Source organism: Lotus japonicus, chromosome 1, assembly GCF_012489685.1.
Source record: "Lotus japonicus ecotype B-129 chromosome 1, LjGifu_v1.2".
In the NCBI taxonomy this organism is placed as follows: Eukaryota; Viridiplantae; Streptophyta; class Magnoliopsida; order Fabales; family Fabaceae; genus Lotus; species Lotus japonicus.
In genome coordinates, this window is record NC_080041.1 from 48,786,005 (window position 1) to 48,807,001 (window position 20,997).

General features: G+C 41.1%; 1 protein-coding gene across 1 annotated transcript; it reads right to left on the reverse strand.

The window, feature by feature from the left end:
- Positions 1-952: 952 nt before the first annotated feature.
- LOC130737436 (uncharacterized) lies at positions 953-2,206 on the reverse strand. The gene has a single exon (XM_057589195.1). It carries the CDS (start codon positions 2,204-2,206, stop codon positions 953-955), a length of 1,254 nt encoding a protein of 417 aa, XP_057445178.1.
- Positions 2,207-20,997: the final 18,791 nt, after the last annotated feature.

Below are 20,997 nucleotides of genomic sequence, written 5' to 3' on the forward strand. Positions count from 1 at the left end.
CCATCATGTTTTGAGCAAAATGCAGCCAATCAAAAGAACTACAATCTCCCCCTTTGGCAAATTTTTGCTAAAACATGGTCAGACAGCCAAACAATGCTAAAAACAACAAACTCATCCATTTGCACACAACAGCACACAGCATATGATGAACGTACCACCCTACTGAACAACATCAAACTTAGTCTGAACAAAAACACTCAAGCAACAGTACTAACAAGCAACAGTACCATTCTCCCCCTTATTAGCAGAAATTGTCAAAGGGTGCAGAGAAACAACAAAAGTCAACAAAATAGTACAACCATATTGAAGAGATGAAGGAACAAGGGCACTAATCACTAGTAGTATCATCATCAGAAGTACCAACATCATCTTGAGCATGAGCAGCAGCATTGTCTTCAAGAGGCCTCTTGCCTTTAGTCAACTGCAGAATGAGAGTGTCCACATTCTTCTTCCTCAATGTACAACTAGTAATTGTGTCCTGAAGCATCTTAGACACAGCAGTAAGCGCAGCAATTGGAGTCTCAGGAGTCTTCTGAGAGGAAGTACCCTCCCCCTGAGTCATCTCAGCCAAACCAGCAACATCAGAAACATGGGCACCAGCTAGCAGCCTGGAATCAATAGTGAGAAGACTAGCTTTCTGGCTAGGAACCTCATCATCACGGAGAATTTGAGGATGTTGACTCAAAATAATCCCACAAATTAAACAAGGAAAACCAATAGGAAGCCTGACAGCAAAAGTTTCAGCATGCTTCATAGTTTGAGCAAAGACATATTCACCAAAATCAAACTGAGTTTGAGTTCCAACCAGATAAATTAATTTAGCCAAACTTGAAGAAACATCTGAGCTATGAGTGGTAGGAGCCCAATTTGCAGCACCAATGCGATTCAAGATAGCATACTTCACACTCAAATAAGTAGAAGACAGCAATCCTTTAGCAGGCCATACCATAGTCTAACCAGCCGTGAGTTCTTTAGTGATAGCACTCAATGACAACTCTTCATTTCCTGTGGCAACAGTGCTCCTTCCCAAATACTGGTTAATGATCTCAGGTGAAAAATGGACACACTTACCACGCACAAAAACTTTCCTGAAATCAGGATGCCCAGAAACAGTGCAATTTGTAGTCACATTCACTATAAATTCTCTCACCAACTTGTCATAGCAGCCACCTATCTCAGTAACAGTTTTCAATAACCCAGCAGCCTCAAGAAGTTTCATAATTTCTTGACAATGCAGAATCTCACCAGTCAATTCCCTCTCTTGAGCAATTCTGCGCTGATAAACATACTTCCACTTACCAACACTCTTTTCAGAGTGAAAAGAAATGTTATCCAAAGGAGCAACAGGCACATTTTCTGGAATTCGTTTCCCAATCTTGCGCTTCCGAGCAGCAGAACCAGTATCTGACTTATCCAACTCCTCGGTTGGAGTCTCATCAACAACAGGAGCAGCATTATCTTTGTGAACCTTTCTCTTGACATTCTGGACAACAGGAGTATCATCATCAAGAATAATGACCTTCTTGCTCTTCTTGTTCTCACTCAAACCCAAACCTAACTTCTTGCTAGAGGAACGCGTAGAGTACTTACGAACAACAGTCATCTTTTGCCTTTTTGAAGCAACAGAAGTAGAAGCACCAAGGGTGTTGATCAACACCTCATCAGATTCTGAGTTTTCAATAACATCCTGAACATCCTCGACATGCATAGTTTTATCAACAGAGGGAGTAGAGATGGGAACCATTACCTCTTCCTCAAGATGATCAGAATCCTTGTTGCAATCAGTATCAACACCGTGGCTTGATTGGTTGTTGCTTGGTGATGGAACAATTGGATCTACATTTGCATGTAAAACTTCCTTGAGAGGAGTTTCCAACACTTCAGTGATACGAGAATCATCAACATCGTCACCCGTACTTGGATTGATCTCAGCCTCGGAATTCACTGTCTGAGTAGCCTCAGAGCCTCTCGTTACCATCTTCCTCTTCGCTTTGGACGCATCTGACTTGGATCGTGCCTTTTTCCCTTTCTTCTTGTGCGGATCAGATGATGGTTGAGAGATACCTTGAGCAATTGCGATTTCACTGGTATGAGGAGAGGATTTGGAAACCCTTGAAGATTTTGGGGTTTTGGATTTCAGACCCATTACCTTTACTCCGTAAGCATTCATCTCAGGAGTGAGTTTCTTGCTAGAATCTTGACTCATGGTGAAGAAGACACACAGAAGGAAACACGGGTCTTCAAGAAAAGAATGGACGGTTTTGGAGTGAGTTTCAGAGATTGGAGGTTGCACAGTGGAAGTTGCAGGAGAGATTATCAAGAAACAATGGAAATTCCTGATTAAGCGTGTCTCAAAAGTAATAACAAAATAGCCGTTGGCACACAAAAATCCCTTTAATTGCTATAATTCCTCAAATAAACAGATACCCAATAACTGCCTCAATTTTTCAAACTGTGTGGCATCCAAAGCTTTGGTAAAAATATCTGCTAACTGCTTCTCAGTTGAGACATGTTCCAGAGTAACAGTACCATCTTCAACCAACTCCCTGATGAAATGATGACGAATATCAATATGTTTTGTTCTGCTGTGCTGAATTGGATTTTTGGATATGTTGATAGCACTTAGATTGTCACAAAACAATGTCATAACATCTTGTTGCACATTATACTCCTTTAACATTTGTTTCATCCACATCAACTGAGTGCAACTGCTTCCAGCAGCTATATATTCAGCTTCTGCCGTAGAGAGAGAGACACAATTTTGTTTTTTACTGAACCAAGAAATTAGATTGCTTCCAAGAAAGAAACATCCACCTGATGTGCTCTTCCTATCATCAGCACTTCCAGCCCAATCCGCATCACAGTAACCTGTTAACACTGAATTAGTGTTGCGAGAGTACAAAATGCCATAATCACTTGTACCACTGATATACTTAATGATCCTTTTCACTTGAATGAGATGACTAGTCTTTGGTTCTGCTTGATACCTAGCACAGACTCCAACTGCAAAAGTAATATCTGGTCTGCTGGCAGTGAGATACAAAAGACTTCCAATCATGCTTCTATATAAACTAGGATCCACATCAGTACCTTTCCCATCCTTTGTAAGCTTGATATGAGTTGCAGCAGGAGTTCTTTTATGGCCAGCATTCTCAAGACCAAACTTCTTAACAATTCCCTTGGGCATACTTACTTTGAGTGATGAATAAGGTATCTTCCATCTGTTTTACCTGAAGTCCCAGAAAGTAAGTTAATTCGCCTACAAGACTCATTTCAAACTCAGATTTCATTTGTTCAACAAATTGTTCCACCATATGGTTCGACATGCCACCAAACACGATGTCATCAACATAAATTTGAGCTACCATGAGTTCACTGCCATTTTTCTTAACAAACAAGGTTTTGTCAATGCCACCTTTGTCATAACCATTGTTGATCAGAAACTCTGTCAATCTTTCATACCAGGCTCTAGGTGCTTGTTTTAAGCCATACAGAGCCTTTTTCAATCTGTACACATGATCTGGAAAACTTGGATCTACAAACCCTTTAGGTTGTTCCACATAGACTTCTTCATCCAGGTAACCATTCAAGAATGCACTCTTGACGTCCATTTGATATAGTCTGAATTTTAGCAAACATGCTACTCCTAACAACAATCTGATAGATTCAAGACGAGCAACAGGAGCAAATGTTTCATCAAAGTCTACCCCTTCTATTTGAGAGTATCCCTGAGCAACTAGACGAGATTTGTTCCTTGTCACATTACCACTCTCATCAGACTTGTTCCTGAATATCCACTTAGTTCCCACAACATTTGCATCATCAGGTCTTGGAACCAATTCCCACACTTCATTTCTCTTGAACTGTCCCAGTTCCTCTTGCATGGATTGAATCCAGAACTCATCAGTCAGAGCTTCTTTGACATTCTTTGGTTCTATTTTTGATATGAAGCATGCATTAGAAACTAGATCCCTTGACCTTGTAATAACCCCATCATTCAGATCACCAATGATATTTTCTTTTGGATGTATCTTCTGAATTCTAATAGAGGGTTCTTTGGTAGCTAAAGGCAGTTGAGAGACAGTGTCTTCTTGTTCATTTTGGAATTGAATTGCTGGCTCATCTGGTTCCCCATTAGTATACCCATACGGTAGATCATCTTCATCATGTGCTTGTTCCGTTCTCTCATTGGATGTATCATCAACAACAACATTAATGGATTCCATCATGACTCTCGTGCGGATATTATAAACTCTGTAAGCTCTGCTGTTTCCAGAATATCCCAGAAATATTCCAACTTCACTTTTAGGATCCAGTTTTCTCCTATGTTCTCTGTCAGTCAGAATGTAGCACTTGCTCCCAAAAACATGGAAATACTTCACTGTAGGTTTCTTTCCTTTCCATAGTTCATACTGAGTGACTGTGTCTCCTTGACGAATAGTGACACGATTGTGAATGTAGCAGGCAGTGTTGATGGCTTCAGCCCAAAAATGATATGGTAGATTTTTTGCATGCAACATAGCTCTAGCAGATTCTTGCAATGTCCTGTTCTTCCTTTCAACCACTCCATTTTGCTGAGGAGTGATAGGAGCAGAGAATTCATGTTTGATTCCTTCAGATGAGCAGAACTCAGAGAATTGACCATTTTCAAATTCTTTTCCATGATCACTTCGTATTTTGACAATCCCACTCCCTTTTTCCCTTTGCACTTGGAGACATAGTTCTTTGAACACTTCAAAGGTGTCTGACTTCTCCTTCAGAAATTCTACCCAAGTGAACCTGGAAAAATCATCTACACAGACAAAAACGTACCTTTTTCCTCCCAGACTTTCCACTTGCATTGGCCCCATCAAATCCATGTGCAGTAGTTCAAGCACTTTTGATGTAGTCAGATGTTGTAACTTCTGGTGAGACATTTTGACCTGCTTCCCAATCTGACATTCACCACAAACCTTTCCTTCTTGGATGTTCAACTTTGGTATCCCTCTAACTACTTCCTCAGCAACAATCCTTTTCATACTCTTAAGATTCAAATGACCTAACTTTTGGTGCCAGATTCTAACTTCATCTTCTTTAGACATCAAACATCGAGCAGACAAAGATGTTGTTTCAGAGGTCCACATGTAGCAGTTGTCCTTTGATCTAGCTCCTCTCATCAGCACATCCTTGTTCTTATTTTTGACGACACACCCAGACTGTTTGAACACCACCTTCAAGCCTTGGTCACAAAGTTGACTTATGCTGATCAAGTTTGCAGTTAACCCTTCAACTAGCAAGACATCATCAAGGTTTGGAGATCCTGTGTCAGACAATTTTCCAATTCCTCTGATCTTTCCTTTGGCTCCATCCCCAAAAGTAACAAAGCTCTTAGCATGGAGTTTCACTTTCTCAAGATAACTTTTTACTCCTGTCATGTGTCTGGAACACCCACTATCAAAGTACCAGTCTTCTTTTGATGATGCGCGCAGAGAGGTGTGAGCAATGAGAGCAGTAACATTAACCCTAGGCTTCCACTTTCTTTTGTCTGGACTTTTCTTTTCATCTTCTCGTGATACACCTTGAAGCATAGGATATCCATACAGCTTGAAGCAATATGGTCTAATGTGACCAAATCTGCCACAGTAATGACATCTCCAAGTTGAATTTTGATAGTTCCTGACTTGAGCATACGAATGTGTAACCGATTGCTGGGGCCTGTGGTTCCACATTTTAACATTTGATTGCCTTCCAATCTGCACATGTTCCTTGGTCATGTTTGAAGGTATGAAAAACGGTAGAAAGGGGGGGTTTGAATAACGTTTTCAGTACAAAACTACCACCTTAAAGATTTTGACAAATCTTTCGAGAACTTAAGTGCTAAAGATAAGAGATAGAAAAGCACACAAGGATTTTATCCTGGTTCACTTGATAAATCACTCAAGCTACTCCAGTCCACCCGTTAAGGTGATTTCTTCCTTCTTAGAATGAAGGCAATCCACTAATCAGGTAAGAGTTACAACTGCACTTGAAACCTACAAGTGACTAACAATTACACTAACTTAGCTCACACTAAGATTCACTCTCTTAGTCTTCTCTAGGATCCGATCAACCTTGATCTCCTAAAGGAACTAAACAAACTGTTTATCAAAGAATTGTTTACAAGAGATTTGCTTCTAAAAAGCTGATAGTAAACACAATGAATTTCAGATGAAAGAAAGCTTAGAATATTTTGAATATGTCTTGCGTGTGTGTGTTGTTTTTTTCTGTTCTTGCCGCTTCTTTCAATCTTCAGCCTCTATATATACTCCAAGGATTAGGGTTGAGCGTTGCATGGGAAATGCTACCGTTGGAGGGCAGTTCTGGAAAATCCAGCTTCTGCTGTGGCTGAGAACGTTAGGTAGGTCGTCAGGAAGGTACACTTGCTTTTGTACTTGGATAGCGACTTGACCTTTTAACCTAGGAGACTTCTGATCAGGGGAATACTTCATATTGGAACTTGTGAAGCCGGTTGATCAGAGTCAGAGGGAAAGCACAGATCCTCTGACCATTGTATCTTCTGATTCTGAACTCAGAGGGAAGAACATGGCCTTCAGAGTTTCTTGCTTCTGGACTTCAGAGTTTCCACTATTCAGCTTCTGGATCTTCAGAGTCTTCTACACCATCAGAACATCTGAACCTTCAGTGTTTCTTGGCTATCAGAACTTCTGGATCTTCAGAGCTTCTAGCGACTGAGTCCTCATCAGAGTTTGTATAGCTTCAGAACTTCTGAAGCTTTTCCACTGTTCATACTGAACATGGTGAATGCGAAAGCGTTGCTTGGGTTACCCTTTATACACAGTGCTTCTGATTTGTGTGAGATTGAGTTGAGGTCAGAGCCTGTAAATAGCACACTCAGAAAAACACGTTAGAGTACCACAATTGTTCATATCAAAAGGTTAACTTGTAATCATCAAAACATAGAGTTGTACTACTAGATCAAAACTTGATCTTACAATCTCCCCCTTTTTGATGATGACAAAACTAAGATTTTTGATGAACAATTCTTAAACATTAAACTAAATTCACTCAGAGTTTAGAGATATAGAATAAGACTTATCCTGATGTGAATAGTTTATCTTGCTCATTCTGAATTCAAGTCACTGCTTGATTCTGAGCTTAGCTCCCCCTGAATCTAATACTTGATGAAAACGTTAGTAAAGTCTAGATTCTGAGCTAAAACATATAAGAGTTCAGAGTGAAAAGCTTATGACATAGATGAAAAACGAATAATCAGAGCGCATAAGTGATCAGAGTCATGGACAAGGTATCAGAGTCTTGGGTATCAGAGTCAACTTAGAATCACTTCAGAAGAAGTGAAATGTATTCCTTGTATTTGCCCAGTGACACATCTTTGGTCATGAAGGTGGAACTCTTAAAATCTCCAAAAGAAAAATAAGTCACACTAACACATCTTACACATCAAAAACTGGGTGTACTCCCCCTTTTTGTCATAAGCAAAAAGCTTGGGGTGTGAAAAACTCAGCTTGAAGTACAAGGTACTCCCCCTTAGAGAAGGTCTAAGTTTAAAAGAAAAAGAAAACGATGTAAGAATCAGAGTTAGGCGAAAATAAATATAAGAGTTAATGCAAGGGATGAGCGTTTACCACCGGTCAAGTGAGTAAATAGAAGGGTCAGTTACCAAGAACTTAACCTCGAGAAACTGTAGGAGCATTAACTTTCAGAGAGAAAGTGAAGCCTATAAAAAGCGTTGGAGAGAAAGGTAAGCTTCACACCTCGAATAATTTTCAGAAGAAAAAAAAAAAAAAAAATGGCATCATACAACGTAGCACTAGAAGAACTGAGGAAGAAGGCCTTTGAAGAGGACTTGTTCCTGAACATCAGGCATCCAGAGGGTGAAACTACCATCGCGGAGCTGACACGGACACTGCTGGAAGAGGACCTGCGTCCAGAGTTGGAGAGGGACCTGAAGGAATTTCTTGCCTTCGTGGAGGAGGTGCAAGAACTCAGCCGGCTTGAACTCAAGCTGCTGGAAGAAAAAGAAATCTTGGAAGAGAAGCTCAGGACTTCAGAAGAGATTCTGGAGAAAGATGAGCTAGAGGTCAGACTCAACAACATCCAGCATGTACTGGAGCGTTTGGAGAAGAATAGGTCAGAGCAGCGCCAGGAGTGCAGAAGAATGAGGAAGGATCCTCCATTCTAGAGTTATATGATGTAAAGAATGTGATGTAAACATAGAACAATTATGAATAAAACAAGTTTTGCAAACATATGTGACACAAATATATATAGATATATGCATATAGAATCACAAACGAACAAATGAAAATAAGTAAATAAAAAAGAAACAGAGTTTAACAAAAAGGAAAACAAAGTAAACGAAAGAAGAAAAAGAAGAGATCCTAAGACTAAGGTTTGTCAGTGCGTCGCAGAAGTTCCATCATCATTTGCTTCATCTCAATCAGCATGGATTCATGAGTGTCAAGACGTTGTTCCATGATGTCGAGTCTGGATGAGCTTGTCTGAGTAGAGCTGGAAGGAACGTTCTGAGCAGCTTGAGGTTCTGGAATGGAAGCAGAAGCAGCAGGAGTAAACATAACTGGTGCAAGTCGCTCTGCCTCAGCCTCAGCTTCAAGACGCTCTGCCTCAAGTCTGGCTTGTTCAGCCTGAGCTGCTGCTTGACGTGCAGCTTCTGCTGCTTGCTCTTTCTTTCGCTTGGCTTCTTCAATAGCTTCAAGAAGCTTATTTCTCTGTTCTAGTTCATGAAGAGCCACCCGTCTAGCAAACCTTTGCTTGGCAGCCTCAATCCTCTGACTTCCCTCTGCATGCAGGAGCTGCAACATGATTGGAAACTGAGCCACTAGCCAAGTGCTCAAATTGTTCCACTCATCAGCCACATGTTCAGCATTCTCACTGAGATCAGTCTGACCGTGCACATTGCGGAGCCTCAAGGAGGCTTCATGATAGAAAATATTGATGCACTCAGAGAGAGATGTGGGTTGGAGGTGAGTATAGGGAATGATGGAGAGGTTGGTTTCAGGAGAGGCTGGGTGATTGCTGCTATGAGCTTCAGAGGCCCCTTGTGGAGAACCAATGTTGATTATGGGAGCATTGGGTTCAGAGGTTCCACGGTGAGGGTCTGAAGTTTCAACCAGAGGGTGAGGTGATCTAACCGAGGATTGGTTAGACAGTGATTGTTCGGGTTCAGGGTCTGGTTGAATTGGCTCTTGTTGGTCAGGGACAGGGTGAGCTTGTTGAACTAGGGGGTCTGCCTCTTGGATAGGATTGGCCAAGATAGGTTCATCTGGGTCAACTAGACGTTCAGGTCTAGGGCCAGGATATTGCCTAGGGCTTGGACAGGTAAGATAATATTCCTCTAAGGCAGACACTTTTTCTTTTCTAACCTCCATGAATTTTCTATTAGATTCAGAGTTATTGGAGGGAGAAGAATCAGCAACATTGGTTGGAAAGGATACAGGTGTGAAGGCTGTTGATGAGTCTGTATCCGTGGGTCTGGCGGCAGGACGTGCTGATGCTCTGGGAGCAGAGTGATCAGACGTTCTGGGTTGTGGTTCTGTTTGGTTGGGCTCGGGTTGGTCATGGATGATGGGTTCAGAAGGTAATGGGTCGTATGGAATGGTAAGGAGAGAGGTTGGATCTTCTGACCTAGAGGTTTGGGTCTGAAGCAAATTCCAGAGAGGTGCTTCAGTAGGAGAAGGTTGAAAGAAGGAAGATCTTGGGGAATGTGGTGGCGTGGTGGTTTGTGCGGCTGGCTGGGATTCAGGAATAGGAGTGAGGGGATTTGAGGAGTGTTGAAGTAAGGCAGAAATAGGAAGTGCATCAAATAAATTCAAATCATCATCAGAAGCAAGTGCAGGCTTACTTGAATGTGCTAATGATCGAGTCACTCTGGCAGGAGCTTCAGTCCTTCTGACCACTGCAGCAGCTGGTTCCACCCGAGTAGGCTTCACCACAATTCTGACCTTCTTCTGCTTCTTCTTTGGAGGACCGTCCTCACTATCATCACCATCATCATCATCAGGCTTGCTCTTCGGTTTCTTGACCAGAGGGACATCAGATTCCTCTGAGGATTCTTCCAGAACCATCTTCCTCTTGGTTTTCTTCTTGGGAGGAGAAGGAAACTCTGGTGCTGGTGGAAGTCTGCTGACAAAATCATCAAGGTCAATCTCGAATCCTTGAGCCCTGAGGTCTTCAACATAGCATCTGATGGCGTCAGGATGGTCTGCTTGAGTCCACAGAGGGTAGTCATTCAGAGGCATTCTTCTTCCTCTGATCTCAGAAGATGTGTCTTCATGAGCAGGAGCAATCTTCTTCTGGATTAAGCCCATTTTCTTCAGAGAGTTGGCAGTGAAGACATCACTGACAATTGTGCTCAAGTCCTCTGTGCAACCAGCATTGATCAAATCTTGCACCAAGTTGCTTTCAATGAGAAAGTCTGAGAGCAGTCTCCCAAAAGGGATATATTTGATTGCAGACTTGATGGAGGCGGTGGTGCGAGACTTCCGGATGCATTCCTTCAAATAGGAGAACAGGAAGTAGGGAAGGCAGATCTTCTCCTTGTCTTGAATGAAAAACAGCATCGCCTTCTGGTTGAAGTTGATGTAATCTGGAGAACTACCCTTCGGTCTCTGATTGATGCAGTTGAGCAGGATCTTGTGCCAGATTCTCAGTTTGGGGTGAAGGTCCATCACCTTGTAACTCGTCTTGCCCGGTTTGAAGGTGGTGTACAGGGCCTTGTTGACGATGTCCTTGGTGCTGGGTTTCAGCTTGGATTCCGTCAGTTGGAACCGATACCCATAAGCAGTTTCTGCTCCTAGCAGATTCACGAATGACTTCTCAGTGATGATGATCTTCCTGCCAAGAATGTGAGAGACCACCTGAGTGTCATCGCAGTCTGCGTGCTTCCAGAATTCCTTTACCAATTTCTCATACACCGGTCCTCGAAGTCGATTGAAGTAGTTTCCCCAACCTTGAGCTTGGACTTCAGGACGAAGATCAAACCCATTTGCAGCCAAGTTGTCGAGGTTGAATCTCCATTCTGCCAGGACTTGGAGTTCCTCAGGAGGAAATACACAGTGAACGGCACAGCCCCGTTCTGCAATAGGAACAACCTGCTCTTGAGCTTGAACTTGTTCTTGTGCCGGGTTCTCAGAGCCTCGTTGACCCGTTGCCAAACCGACTACCATGTGAGGGAACTGAGGTGCATCTGCAGTAGATCTTCTGGTTTGTCTCACCATTTTGAAGAGGTTGAAGGTTTGAGGTAGAAGATGAAGTTTGAAGGATGAAGAGAGATCGAGAGAGAAATCAAGAAGGAGGCGGTTTTGAAAAGCAGAGAGTGCGAGAGTGAAAACCGGAAGTGAGAGAGAACGTGTGTGTATAGTGGGTTTTATCAAATAACCGTTGTTGATTCAAAAAGCACTTTAAGATCAACGGTTGAAAATTAAAGATAGATAGTAACAGTAAAATACACAATCACACACAGGAGATAAGCATATCTACACGCAATCATAACAGACTGTCACACGGGCACAAGGAACTATGCATCAGAAATTCTGACGCACGTGTTGTTGTCTCAGCTTCAGAGTCAGTACCAGTGGGCACACACACTCTGATTGAGTTACCTTCTGGACTAGACATCTTCTGATCAAGAAGTATCATAGTCAGAGGTTCTGATCCATCTTCACTCTGGACAAAAGTCCATGTTTAGATTTTTCAGAATAAAATTAAATCTATCTTCAGCTAAGGGCTTTGTAAAAATATCTGCCCATTGATGGTCAGTATCAACAAACTTCAGAAGAAGTACGCCCTTCTGTACATAATCTCTAATAAAATGATACTTTACCTCAATGTGCTTTGCCCTTGAATGCAAGATAGGATTCTTACTCAATGAGATTGCAGCAGTGTTATCACAATAGATTGGGATATTGCTCTCAAGGATCTGATAATCCTCCAGCTGATGTTTCATCCAGAGCATCTGAGTGCTGCATATTGCTGCTGAGATATATTCTGCCTCTGCAGTTGATAGTGCAATGGTTGATTGCCTCTTGCTTGCCCATGAGACTAGATTGCTTCCCAGAAATTGACAATTTCCAGAAGTACTTTTTCTCTCTGTTCTATCTCCAGCATAATCAGCATCACAATAACCTGAAAGCTTATACTCTGATGTTTTCTTATACATCAAGCCAAGGTTAGTGGTGCCTTTCAGATACCTTAGGATCCTCTTAACAGCAGTTAAGTGAGTTTCCCTTGGATCTGATTGGAAACGAGCACATAAATGAACACTAAATAATATGTCTGGCCTAGATGCAGTTAAGTATAGAAGTGAACCTATCATGCCACGATAGAGCTTCTGACATACTTTACCACTTTTATCTTCTTTTTCCAGAATGCATGTTGGATGCATTGGAGTCTTGGCCACTGTAGATTCCAGCATATTGAACTTCTTCAGAAGTTCTTTAGTGTACTTGCTCTGATGGATATATGTTCCTTCTGGTGTTTGATCAACTTGTATTCCCAGAAAGTACTTTAATTCTCCCATCATACTCATCTCAAATTCAGCCTGCATCATCTCAGAAAATTCTTTGCATAGAGATTGATTAGCAGAACCAAATATAATATCATCAACATAAATTTGCACAATTAAGATATCATCTTTATAAGTCTTGCAAAAGAGAGTTGTATCTACTTTACCCCTTACAAACTCATTCTCCATAAGGAATGAGCTAAGTCTCTCATACCATGCTCTGGGAGCTTGCTTCAGACCGTAGAGTGATTTCTTCAATTTGAACACATGGTCTGGTTTCTTTTCATCTTCAAAACCTGGGGGTTGATGAACATAGACTTCCTCTGAGATATAACCATTTAGGAAGGCACTCTTTACGTCCATCTGATGTAGAATTATGTTGTGATTTACTGAGAAAGAAATCAATAGTCTGATTGCCTCCAGTCTTGCTACTAGAGCAAATGTTTCAGTGTAGTCTATTCCTTCCTGCTGGCTGTAGCCTTGAGCAACTAGCCTTGCCTTGTTTCTGACTACATCTCCTTTCTCATTTAGCTTGTTTCTGAATACCCATTTCGTTCCAATAACATGGACATTCTCAGGCTTCTTCACTAAGCTCCAAACATCGTTCTTGGAGAATTGATTCAATTCTTCTTCCATGGCCAGAATCCAATCCTTGTCCTGAAGAGCTTCATCTATGGACTTGGGTTCAATTAAGGACACCAATCCTTTCAGACTCAGCAAGGTCTCTTCAGAGGGTCTGAAGGCAGATCTGGTTCTGACTGGTTCATCTTTGTTGCCCAGAATCAATTCCTTAGGATGAGCTGCAGTGATTCTGCTCTTCTTCAGAGTTTGTGAGTTAGAGGGACCAGCTTCTTCCTCTGGTTCATCTTCCTCTGGCTCAACTTCCTCTGGAGCTTTGCCTTTGTCAGAAACATTAATGCTTAAATCTGCAAACTTTTCAACTAGCTTTGACTGGTCAGAGTCAAGCTTATCATCAAATCTAACATGAATAGATTCTTCAATAGTCTTAGCATCAGTATTATAAAATCTAAAACCTTTAGATCTATCAGAATAACCAAGTAATAGACACTTAGAAGACTTAGCATCAAATTTATGCAATCTATCCTTAGTATTGAGAACATAACAAACACAGCCAAAAGGATGAAAATAAGAAATGTTGGGTTTTATGTTCTTCCACAATTCATAAGGAGTCTTATTCAGAATTGGTCTCACAGAGATTCTGTTCTGAATGTAACATGTTGTATTTACTGCCTCTGCCCAAAAGTGCTTAGCCATGCCAGTTTCTTGGAGCATGGTTCTAGCCATCTCCTGAAGAGTTCTGTTCTTCCTCTCAACAACACCATTTTGTTGAGGAGTTCTGGGACAAGAGAAATCATGTGCAATTCCATAGGAATCAAACAGACTCTCAAACTTGTCATTCTCAAACTCTCCACCATGGTCACTTCTGACACGCACAATTCTACAAGCCTTCTCGTTTTGCACTTGAGCAATGAAGGTAGAGAACACAGCATGAGACTCATCCTTGCGGGTTAGAAACTTTACCCATGTCCAGCGGCTATAGTCATCAACGATAACCATCCCATATCTCTTGCCACCTATAGACTCAGTTTTCACTGGTCCAAACAGGTCGATATGCAGAAGTTCTAACGGCCTTAAGGTTGAGACAACATTCTTTGCCTTGAAAGGGACTTTTGTGAATTTGCCTTTCTGACATGCTTCACAAAGAGCGTCTGAAGCGAACTTCAGATTGGGTAAGCCCCTGACAAGGTTTAGCTTGCTCAGCTGAGAAATCTTTCTCATACTGGCATGCCCTAACCGTCTATGCCATACCCACTGCTCTTCATTAACAGACAGAAGGCACTTCACATTCTGAGCCTCCAACTCAGATAATCTGATCTTATAAATGTTGTTCTTCCTCTTGCTGTTAAACAGAACAGAGCCATCGATCTGACTTACAGCCCGGCAGGACTTTTGATTGAATATAACATCATAACCCTTGTCAGCTAATTGACTTATAGACAATAAGTTATGTGTTAAGCCGTCTACCAATAAAACATTGTCAATGCATGGACTACTATCAACACAAATAGTACCAGTACCAATAATTTTACCCTTTTCATTTCCTCCGAAGCCAACTTCGCCTCCAGGCTTAAGTTTCAGCTCTCGGAACATACGCTTTTCTCCCGTCATGTGACGCGAGCATCCACTGTCCAGATACCATGATTGGTGTTTCAGTGGAGCTATCAAGGATATCTGCAACATAGATAATCTTGTCCTTAGGTACCCACTTTCTGGGTCCTCTTTTGTTAGTTACCCCAGAGGTTCTGATCACCTTGGGTGTCTCAACATAATATTTTAAAGGAATATTTGCATGATATTTAGTCATAGAGAAAGATCCCTTTTTAAGAGGGTTTTTAGCAACTTTAGCAGGTACAGGATCAGGCAATATGGTACCAGAGGGAACAAAGCATTCATATAAAGATTTAGCTTTAGACACAGAAGGCTCATTTCTAATTGGTTTAGAATAGCCAATGCCATGCATTCCATTTCTGCTTACGCCATAGATCATTGAAGCCATTAAGCTTCTATCCACGCTTTTAGCTAGGAATCTTTGAAAAGACTTTTCATACTTAGATTCATTTCTACAATCAGAGGCATCACAGGCAACAATTTCTTCTAACTTAGCAATCTGGTTCTTAAGCACAGAGTTAGAATTTACCAAAGCATGATTTTCATTTTTCAAATCAGAAATAATTTTCTCATGTTCAGAAGGAGTCTTGGAGACAGTAGATAAGTTCTTTTTCAACTTTTTATGCTTAGACAATAAAGAGTTATACTTATCCATGATATCAGACAAAGCATGTTTCAGTTCAGAGGTAGAGAAAGAAGCAAATACCTCATTTTCATCGTCTGAGTTAGGATCTCCTTCTGATTCTGAGTCAGAGTCAACAGCTTCCTTTGACTCTGCTTCCTTGTCTTTGACAATTGCCATGAGTCCTTGGACTTCACCATCAGAGTCAACATCCTCTGACTCTGATTCATCAAATGTCACCATCAGACTCTTCTTGGTCTTGAAGTGCTTCTTTGGCTTCTTGTCCTTCTTCAATTTTGGACAGTCACTTTTGTAGTGCCCTGATTCTTTGCACTCAAAGCAAGTGACTTCCTTGATTGATGACTTCTTCTGACCTGAGGATTCAGACTTTCCTCTTGCCTTTCCAGAGCCTTTGAACTTGCTCTGCCTGTGCTTCCAGATGCGGTTGAGTCTCTTGGAGATCAGAGTCAGCTCATCTTCATCAGAATCTTCTGATGCTTCTTCAGATTCTTCTTCTTCAGCTTGAAGAGCTTTTGACTTCTCAACTTTAGCCTTTTCAGATTTGGATTTCAAGGCTATGGACTTTTTCCTCAGATCTTGCATCTCTGAGCGCTTCAGCTCATGGCATTTCAAAATGCTGATGAGTTCTTCTAAACTCATATTCTCAACGTCTCTCGTGAGCTCTATTGAAGTCACCAAAGGCATCCAACTTTCAGGAAGACACCTGATGACCCTTATGACATGATCTTTTGTTGTGTAGCTCTTGTTGAGAGGACGTATGCCAGCTACAAGCAGTTGAAATCTGGAGAACATTTCTTCAATGGACTCATTTGGCTCCATGATGAAGGATTCATACTTTTGGATCAAAGACAATGCCTTTGATTCTTTGACTTTCTTGTTTCCTTCATGAGACATCTTCAGAGAATCAAAAATGCCTTTAGCAAACTCACGATCTGTAATCTTCTGGTACTCCTCATAGGAAATAGCACTTAGAAGAATTGCTCTTGCTTTGTGATGTTGTGAGTACAGCTTCTTTTGATCTGCAGTCATCTCTGACCTTGGGATCTTCTTGCCATCTGCATCAACTGGACGCTCGTAGCCATCCACAATAATATCCCAGAGATCTGCATCGAAACCCAGAAAGAAACTTTCCAGTCTGTCTTTCCAATATTCGAACCTTTGACCGTCGAACATAGGAGGCTTTGCATTGTAACCATCTCTTTGAGTTTCACTAGTGGTGGCAGCCATTGTTTTTCACACCGGCCCGGATCACTGAACACTGTTAGGTGTGGTAATCAGAACTTGCGCTCTGATACCAATTGAAGGTATGAAAAACGGTAGAAAGGGGGGGTTTGAATAACGTTTTCAGTACAAAACTACCACCTTAAAGATTTTGACAAATCTTTCGAGAACTTAAGTGCTAAAGATAAGAGATAGAAAAGCACACAAGGATTTTATCCTGGTTCACTTGATAAATCACTCAAGCTACTCCAGTCCACCCGTTAAGGTGATTTCTTCCTTCTTAGAATGAAGGCAATCCACTAATCAGGTAAGAGTTACAACTGCACTTGAAACCTACAAGTGACTAACAATTACACTGACTTAGCTCACACTAAGATTCACTCTCTTAGTCTTCTCTAGGATCCGATCAACCTTGATCTCCTAAAGGAACTAAACAAACTTTTTATCAAAGAATTGTTTACAAGAGATTTGCTTCTAAAAAGCTGATAGTAAACACAATGAATTTCAGATGAAAGAAAGCTTAGAATATTTTGAATATGTCTTGCGTGTGTGTGTTGTTTTTTTCTGTTCTTGCCGCTTCTTTCAATCTTCAGCCTCTATATATACTCCAAGGATTAGGGTTGAGCGTTGCATGGGAAATGCTACCGTTGGAGGGCAGTTCTGGAAAATCCAGCTTCTGCTGTGGCTGAGAACGTTAGGTAGGTCGTCAGGAAGGTACACTTGCTTTTGTACTTGGATAGCGACTTGACCTTTTAACCTAGGAGACTTCTGATCAGGGGAATACTTCATATTGGAACTTGTGAAGCCGGTTGATCAGAGTCAGAGGGAAAGCACAGATCCTCTGACCATTGTATCTTCTGATTCTGAACTCAGAGGGAAGAACATGGCCTTCAGAGTTTCTTGCTTCTGGACTTCAGAGTTTCCACTATTCAGCTTCTGGATCTTCAGAGTCTTCTACACCATCAGAACATCTGAACCTTCAGTGTTTCTTGGCTATCAGAACTTCTGGATCTTCAGAGCTTCTAGCGACTGAGTCCTCATTAGAGTTTGTATAGCTTCAGAACTTCTGAAGCTTTTCCACTGTTCATACTGAACATGGTGAATGCGAAAGCGTTGCTTGGGTTACCCTTTATACACAGTGCTTCTGATTTGTGTGAGATTGAGTTGAGGTCAGAGCCTGTAAATAGCACACTCAGAAAAACACGTTAGAGTACCACAATTGTTCATATCAAAAGGTTAACTTGTAATCATCAAAACATAGAGTTGTACTACTAGATCAAAACTTGATCTTACAATGTTCTGACTTGCCTTGTTAACAGCACGATAATCAAATCCTATCCCAGTCTTATCACCTGCACTTTTTCCCACATCAAGAATTTCATCCAGAATATCAGTGCTTTTGCTCATCATGCGAATGGACTTGGTCATTCCTTCCATTTTTGAGTTCAATAAGGCAACTTCTTCAGTTAGCTTCTTCTTCTCAGCTTGAAGGTCAAGGACTTGCTTCTTTTGTTGCTGACCATAGATACATGATTCTTTCCACTTAGTGTAGAGAAGTTTATAGGCTTCAGCAAGTTCCTCATCGGAGATTTCCTTGTCACTGTCTCCATCATCTGAATCACATCTAACCATGAATGATGTTACTTTGTTTGCTGTTACATCTTCACCTTCAGTATCAGATTCATCATCAGACCAAGTGGTGACCATTCCTTTCTTCTGTTTCTTTAAGTATGTGGCACATTCAGCCCTGATGTGGCCAAAACCCTCACATTCATGACATTGAACTCCTCGGCCATTTCCTGCCTTGTCTTCATCTTTCATTTTTCTTTGAAATTGCTGATTCTTGAAGTTGTCAGATCGTTTGTCTTGCACATTTGGCCTTGATCGTTTATCCAGCCTCTTCAAAACCTTGTTGAATTTTCTTCCCAGAAAAGCAATGGCTTCAGATATGCTTTCATTAGTTTCATTGTCAGACATATCATCATCTAAATCTGTGCTTGAGACAAGAGCAATGCTTTTATTTCTTTTCTCAGGTCTATCATTCTGAGTCATTTCAAAAGTCATCAAAGATCCAATAAGCTCATCCACCTTGATACTGCTTATGTCTTGAGCTTCTTCAATAGCAGTTACTTTCATGTCGAACTTCTTAGGAAGAGATCTGAGAATCTTTCTCACAAGCTTCTCCTCTGACATTTGTTCCCCTAAAGCGAATGAGGAGTTTGCCATATCACGCAGTCTCATATGAAAATCAGAAATGGTCTCATCTTCCTTCATCTTTAAGTTCTCAAACTGAGTTGTTAGAATTTGAAGCCTCGACATTCTAACTCTGGAAGTCCCCTCATGAGCAGTCTTGAGAATCTCCCAAGCATCCTTTGCCACAGTGCAAGTGTTGATCAATCGGAACATATTTTTATCCACTCCATTGAATATAGCATTCAGCGCTTTAGAGTTGCCCAACGCTTCCTCATCCTCTTCTTTATTCCATTCATCCTCAGGTTTCAATTCACCAACAGATGACCCTTCCTTGGGTATATTGACCGGATGTTTCCAACCTTTGACAATAGCCTTCCAGGTCTTGCTGTCAATTGATTTAAGAAACGCAATCATACGCGCCTTCCAGTAGTCGTAGTTGGTGCCATCCAGAATAGGTGGTCTATTCACAGAACCACCTTCCTTTGAGTTGTCCATTGGAACCGAATCAGTCTTCCCTGGAGCTCACCCAACCAGAACAGGGTGCCTGCTCTGATGCCAATTGAAATTCGTATTCACCTAGGACAGATGTGATACACAATGTTGCAACAATGTGTAGCACAACAAAACACAATCAGAGTATCAATAATAAACAAACAGTTAAAACACAAGGAGTTGTTAACCCAGTTCGGTGAACATCACCTACGTCTGGAGGATACCAATCCAGGAGTCAATTCACTATCAAATAATAGTTCTCAGGTCACATAAAAGTCCCTCCTATACCTAAGTACTCCCCCTTAGTATAGAGCCTCTTATATGTTCACCACTATTACACAAGTGAATCAAGCTTAGCCCTTCTCCTCTAAGCTATGAGAAAACTTTCTCTAACTCCTAACAATCACTGCCACAGTGATCAAGACATGTTTATCAAAAACAGTTTGATGAGATTACAACTCAACTAAACAAATTCAACTCAGTACTTTGATGAACTAAAGCACTAAGTTGGTACAACACTCACAAGAGGACTCACAAACAAAACCCTAAAATCAATATCTGAATCTCTGAATCCGTGTACAGCTAGGGTTTACAAGTTCCTTTTATATAGACGTTCACTTGGGGCTTGGATCTTCAATGGGCTGAACGTCATAGAGTCCAGTAACACACTTCTGGAAAGAATCTTCATGGAATCAAATCTTACCAGAATAAAATAACAGAACCAAGTAAAACAGAATTTGAGATAGACTTGGTCCATACGATATTAATCTTGTTACTTCAGCCAAGATTAAAACAAACACGCCTTCAGAAGATAAAACGCACAGCATAGGATAAAAACTTCTGAATCACCATACAGTTAGCAACCTCACAACAAGCTTGACTTTAACAACTGAACAAGCAACATATGTAATTCCACCATGTTGCTCCAGATGTTGGAACATATGGTTGCCCATCATGTTTTGAGCAAAATGCAGCCAATCAAAAGAACTACACTTAGGATCCTCTTAACAGCAGTTAAGTGGGTTTCCCTTGGATCTGATTGGAAACGAGCACATAAATGAACACTAAATAGTATGTCTGGCCTAGATGCAGTTAAGTATAGAAGTGAACCTATCACGCCACGATAGAGCTTCTGACATACTTTACCACTTTTATCTTCTTTCTCCAGAATGCATGTTGGATGCATTGGAGTCTTGGCCACTGTGGATTCCAGCATATTGAACTTCTTCAGAAGTTCTTTAGTGTACTTGCTCTGATGGATATATGTTCCTTCTGGTGTTTGATCAACTTGTATTCCCAGAAAGTACTTTAGTTCTCCCATCATACTCATCTCAAATTCTGCCTGCATCATCTCCGAAAATTCTTTGCATAGATATTGATTAGCAGAACCAAATATAATATCATCAACATAGATTTGCACAATTAAGATATCATCTTTATAAGTTTTGCAAAATAGAATTGTATCTACTTTACCCCTTACAAACTCATTCTCCAGAAGGAATGAGCTGAGTCTCTCATACCATGCTCTGGGAGCTTGCTTCAGACCGTAGAGTGATTTCTTCAATTTGAACACATGGTCTGGTTTCTTCTCATCTTCAAAACCTGGGGGTTGATGAACATAAACTTCCTCTGAAATGTAACCGTTTAGGAAGGCACTTTTTACATCCATCTGATGAAGAACTATGTTGTGATTCACTGAGAAAGAGATCAACAGTCTGATTGCTTCTAGTCTTGCTAC

Coding starts and splice junctions, on each gene's coding strand:
- LOC130737436 (XM_057589195.1), bottom strand. CDS start 2,206: ATGAGTCAAGATTCTAGCAAGAAACTCACTCCTGAGATGAATGCTTAC.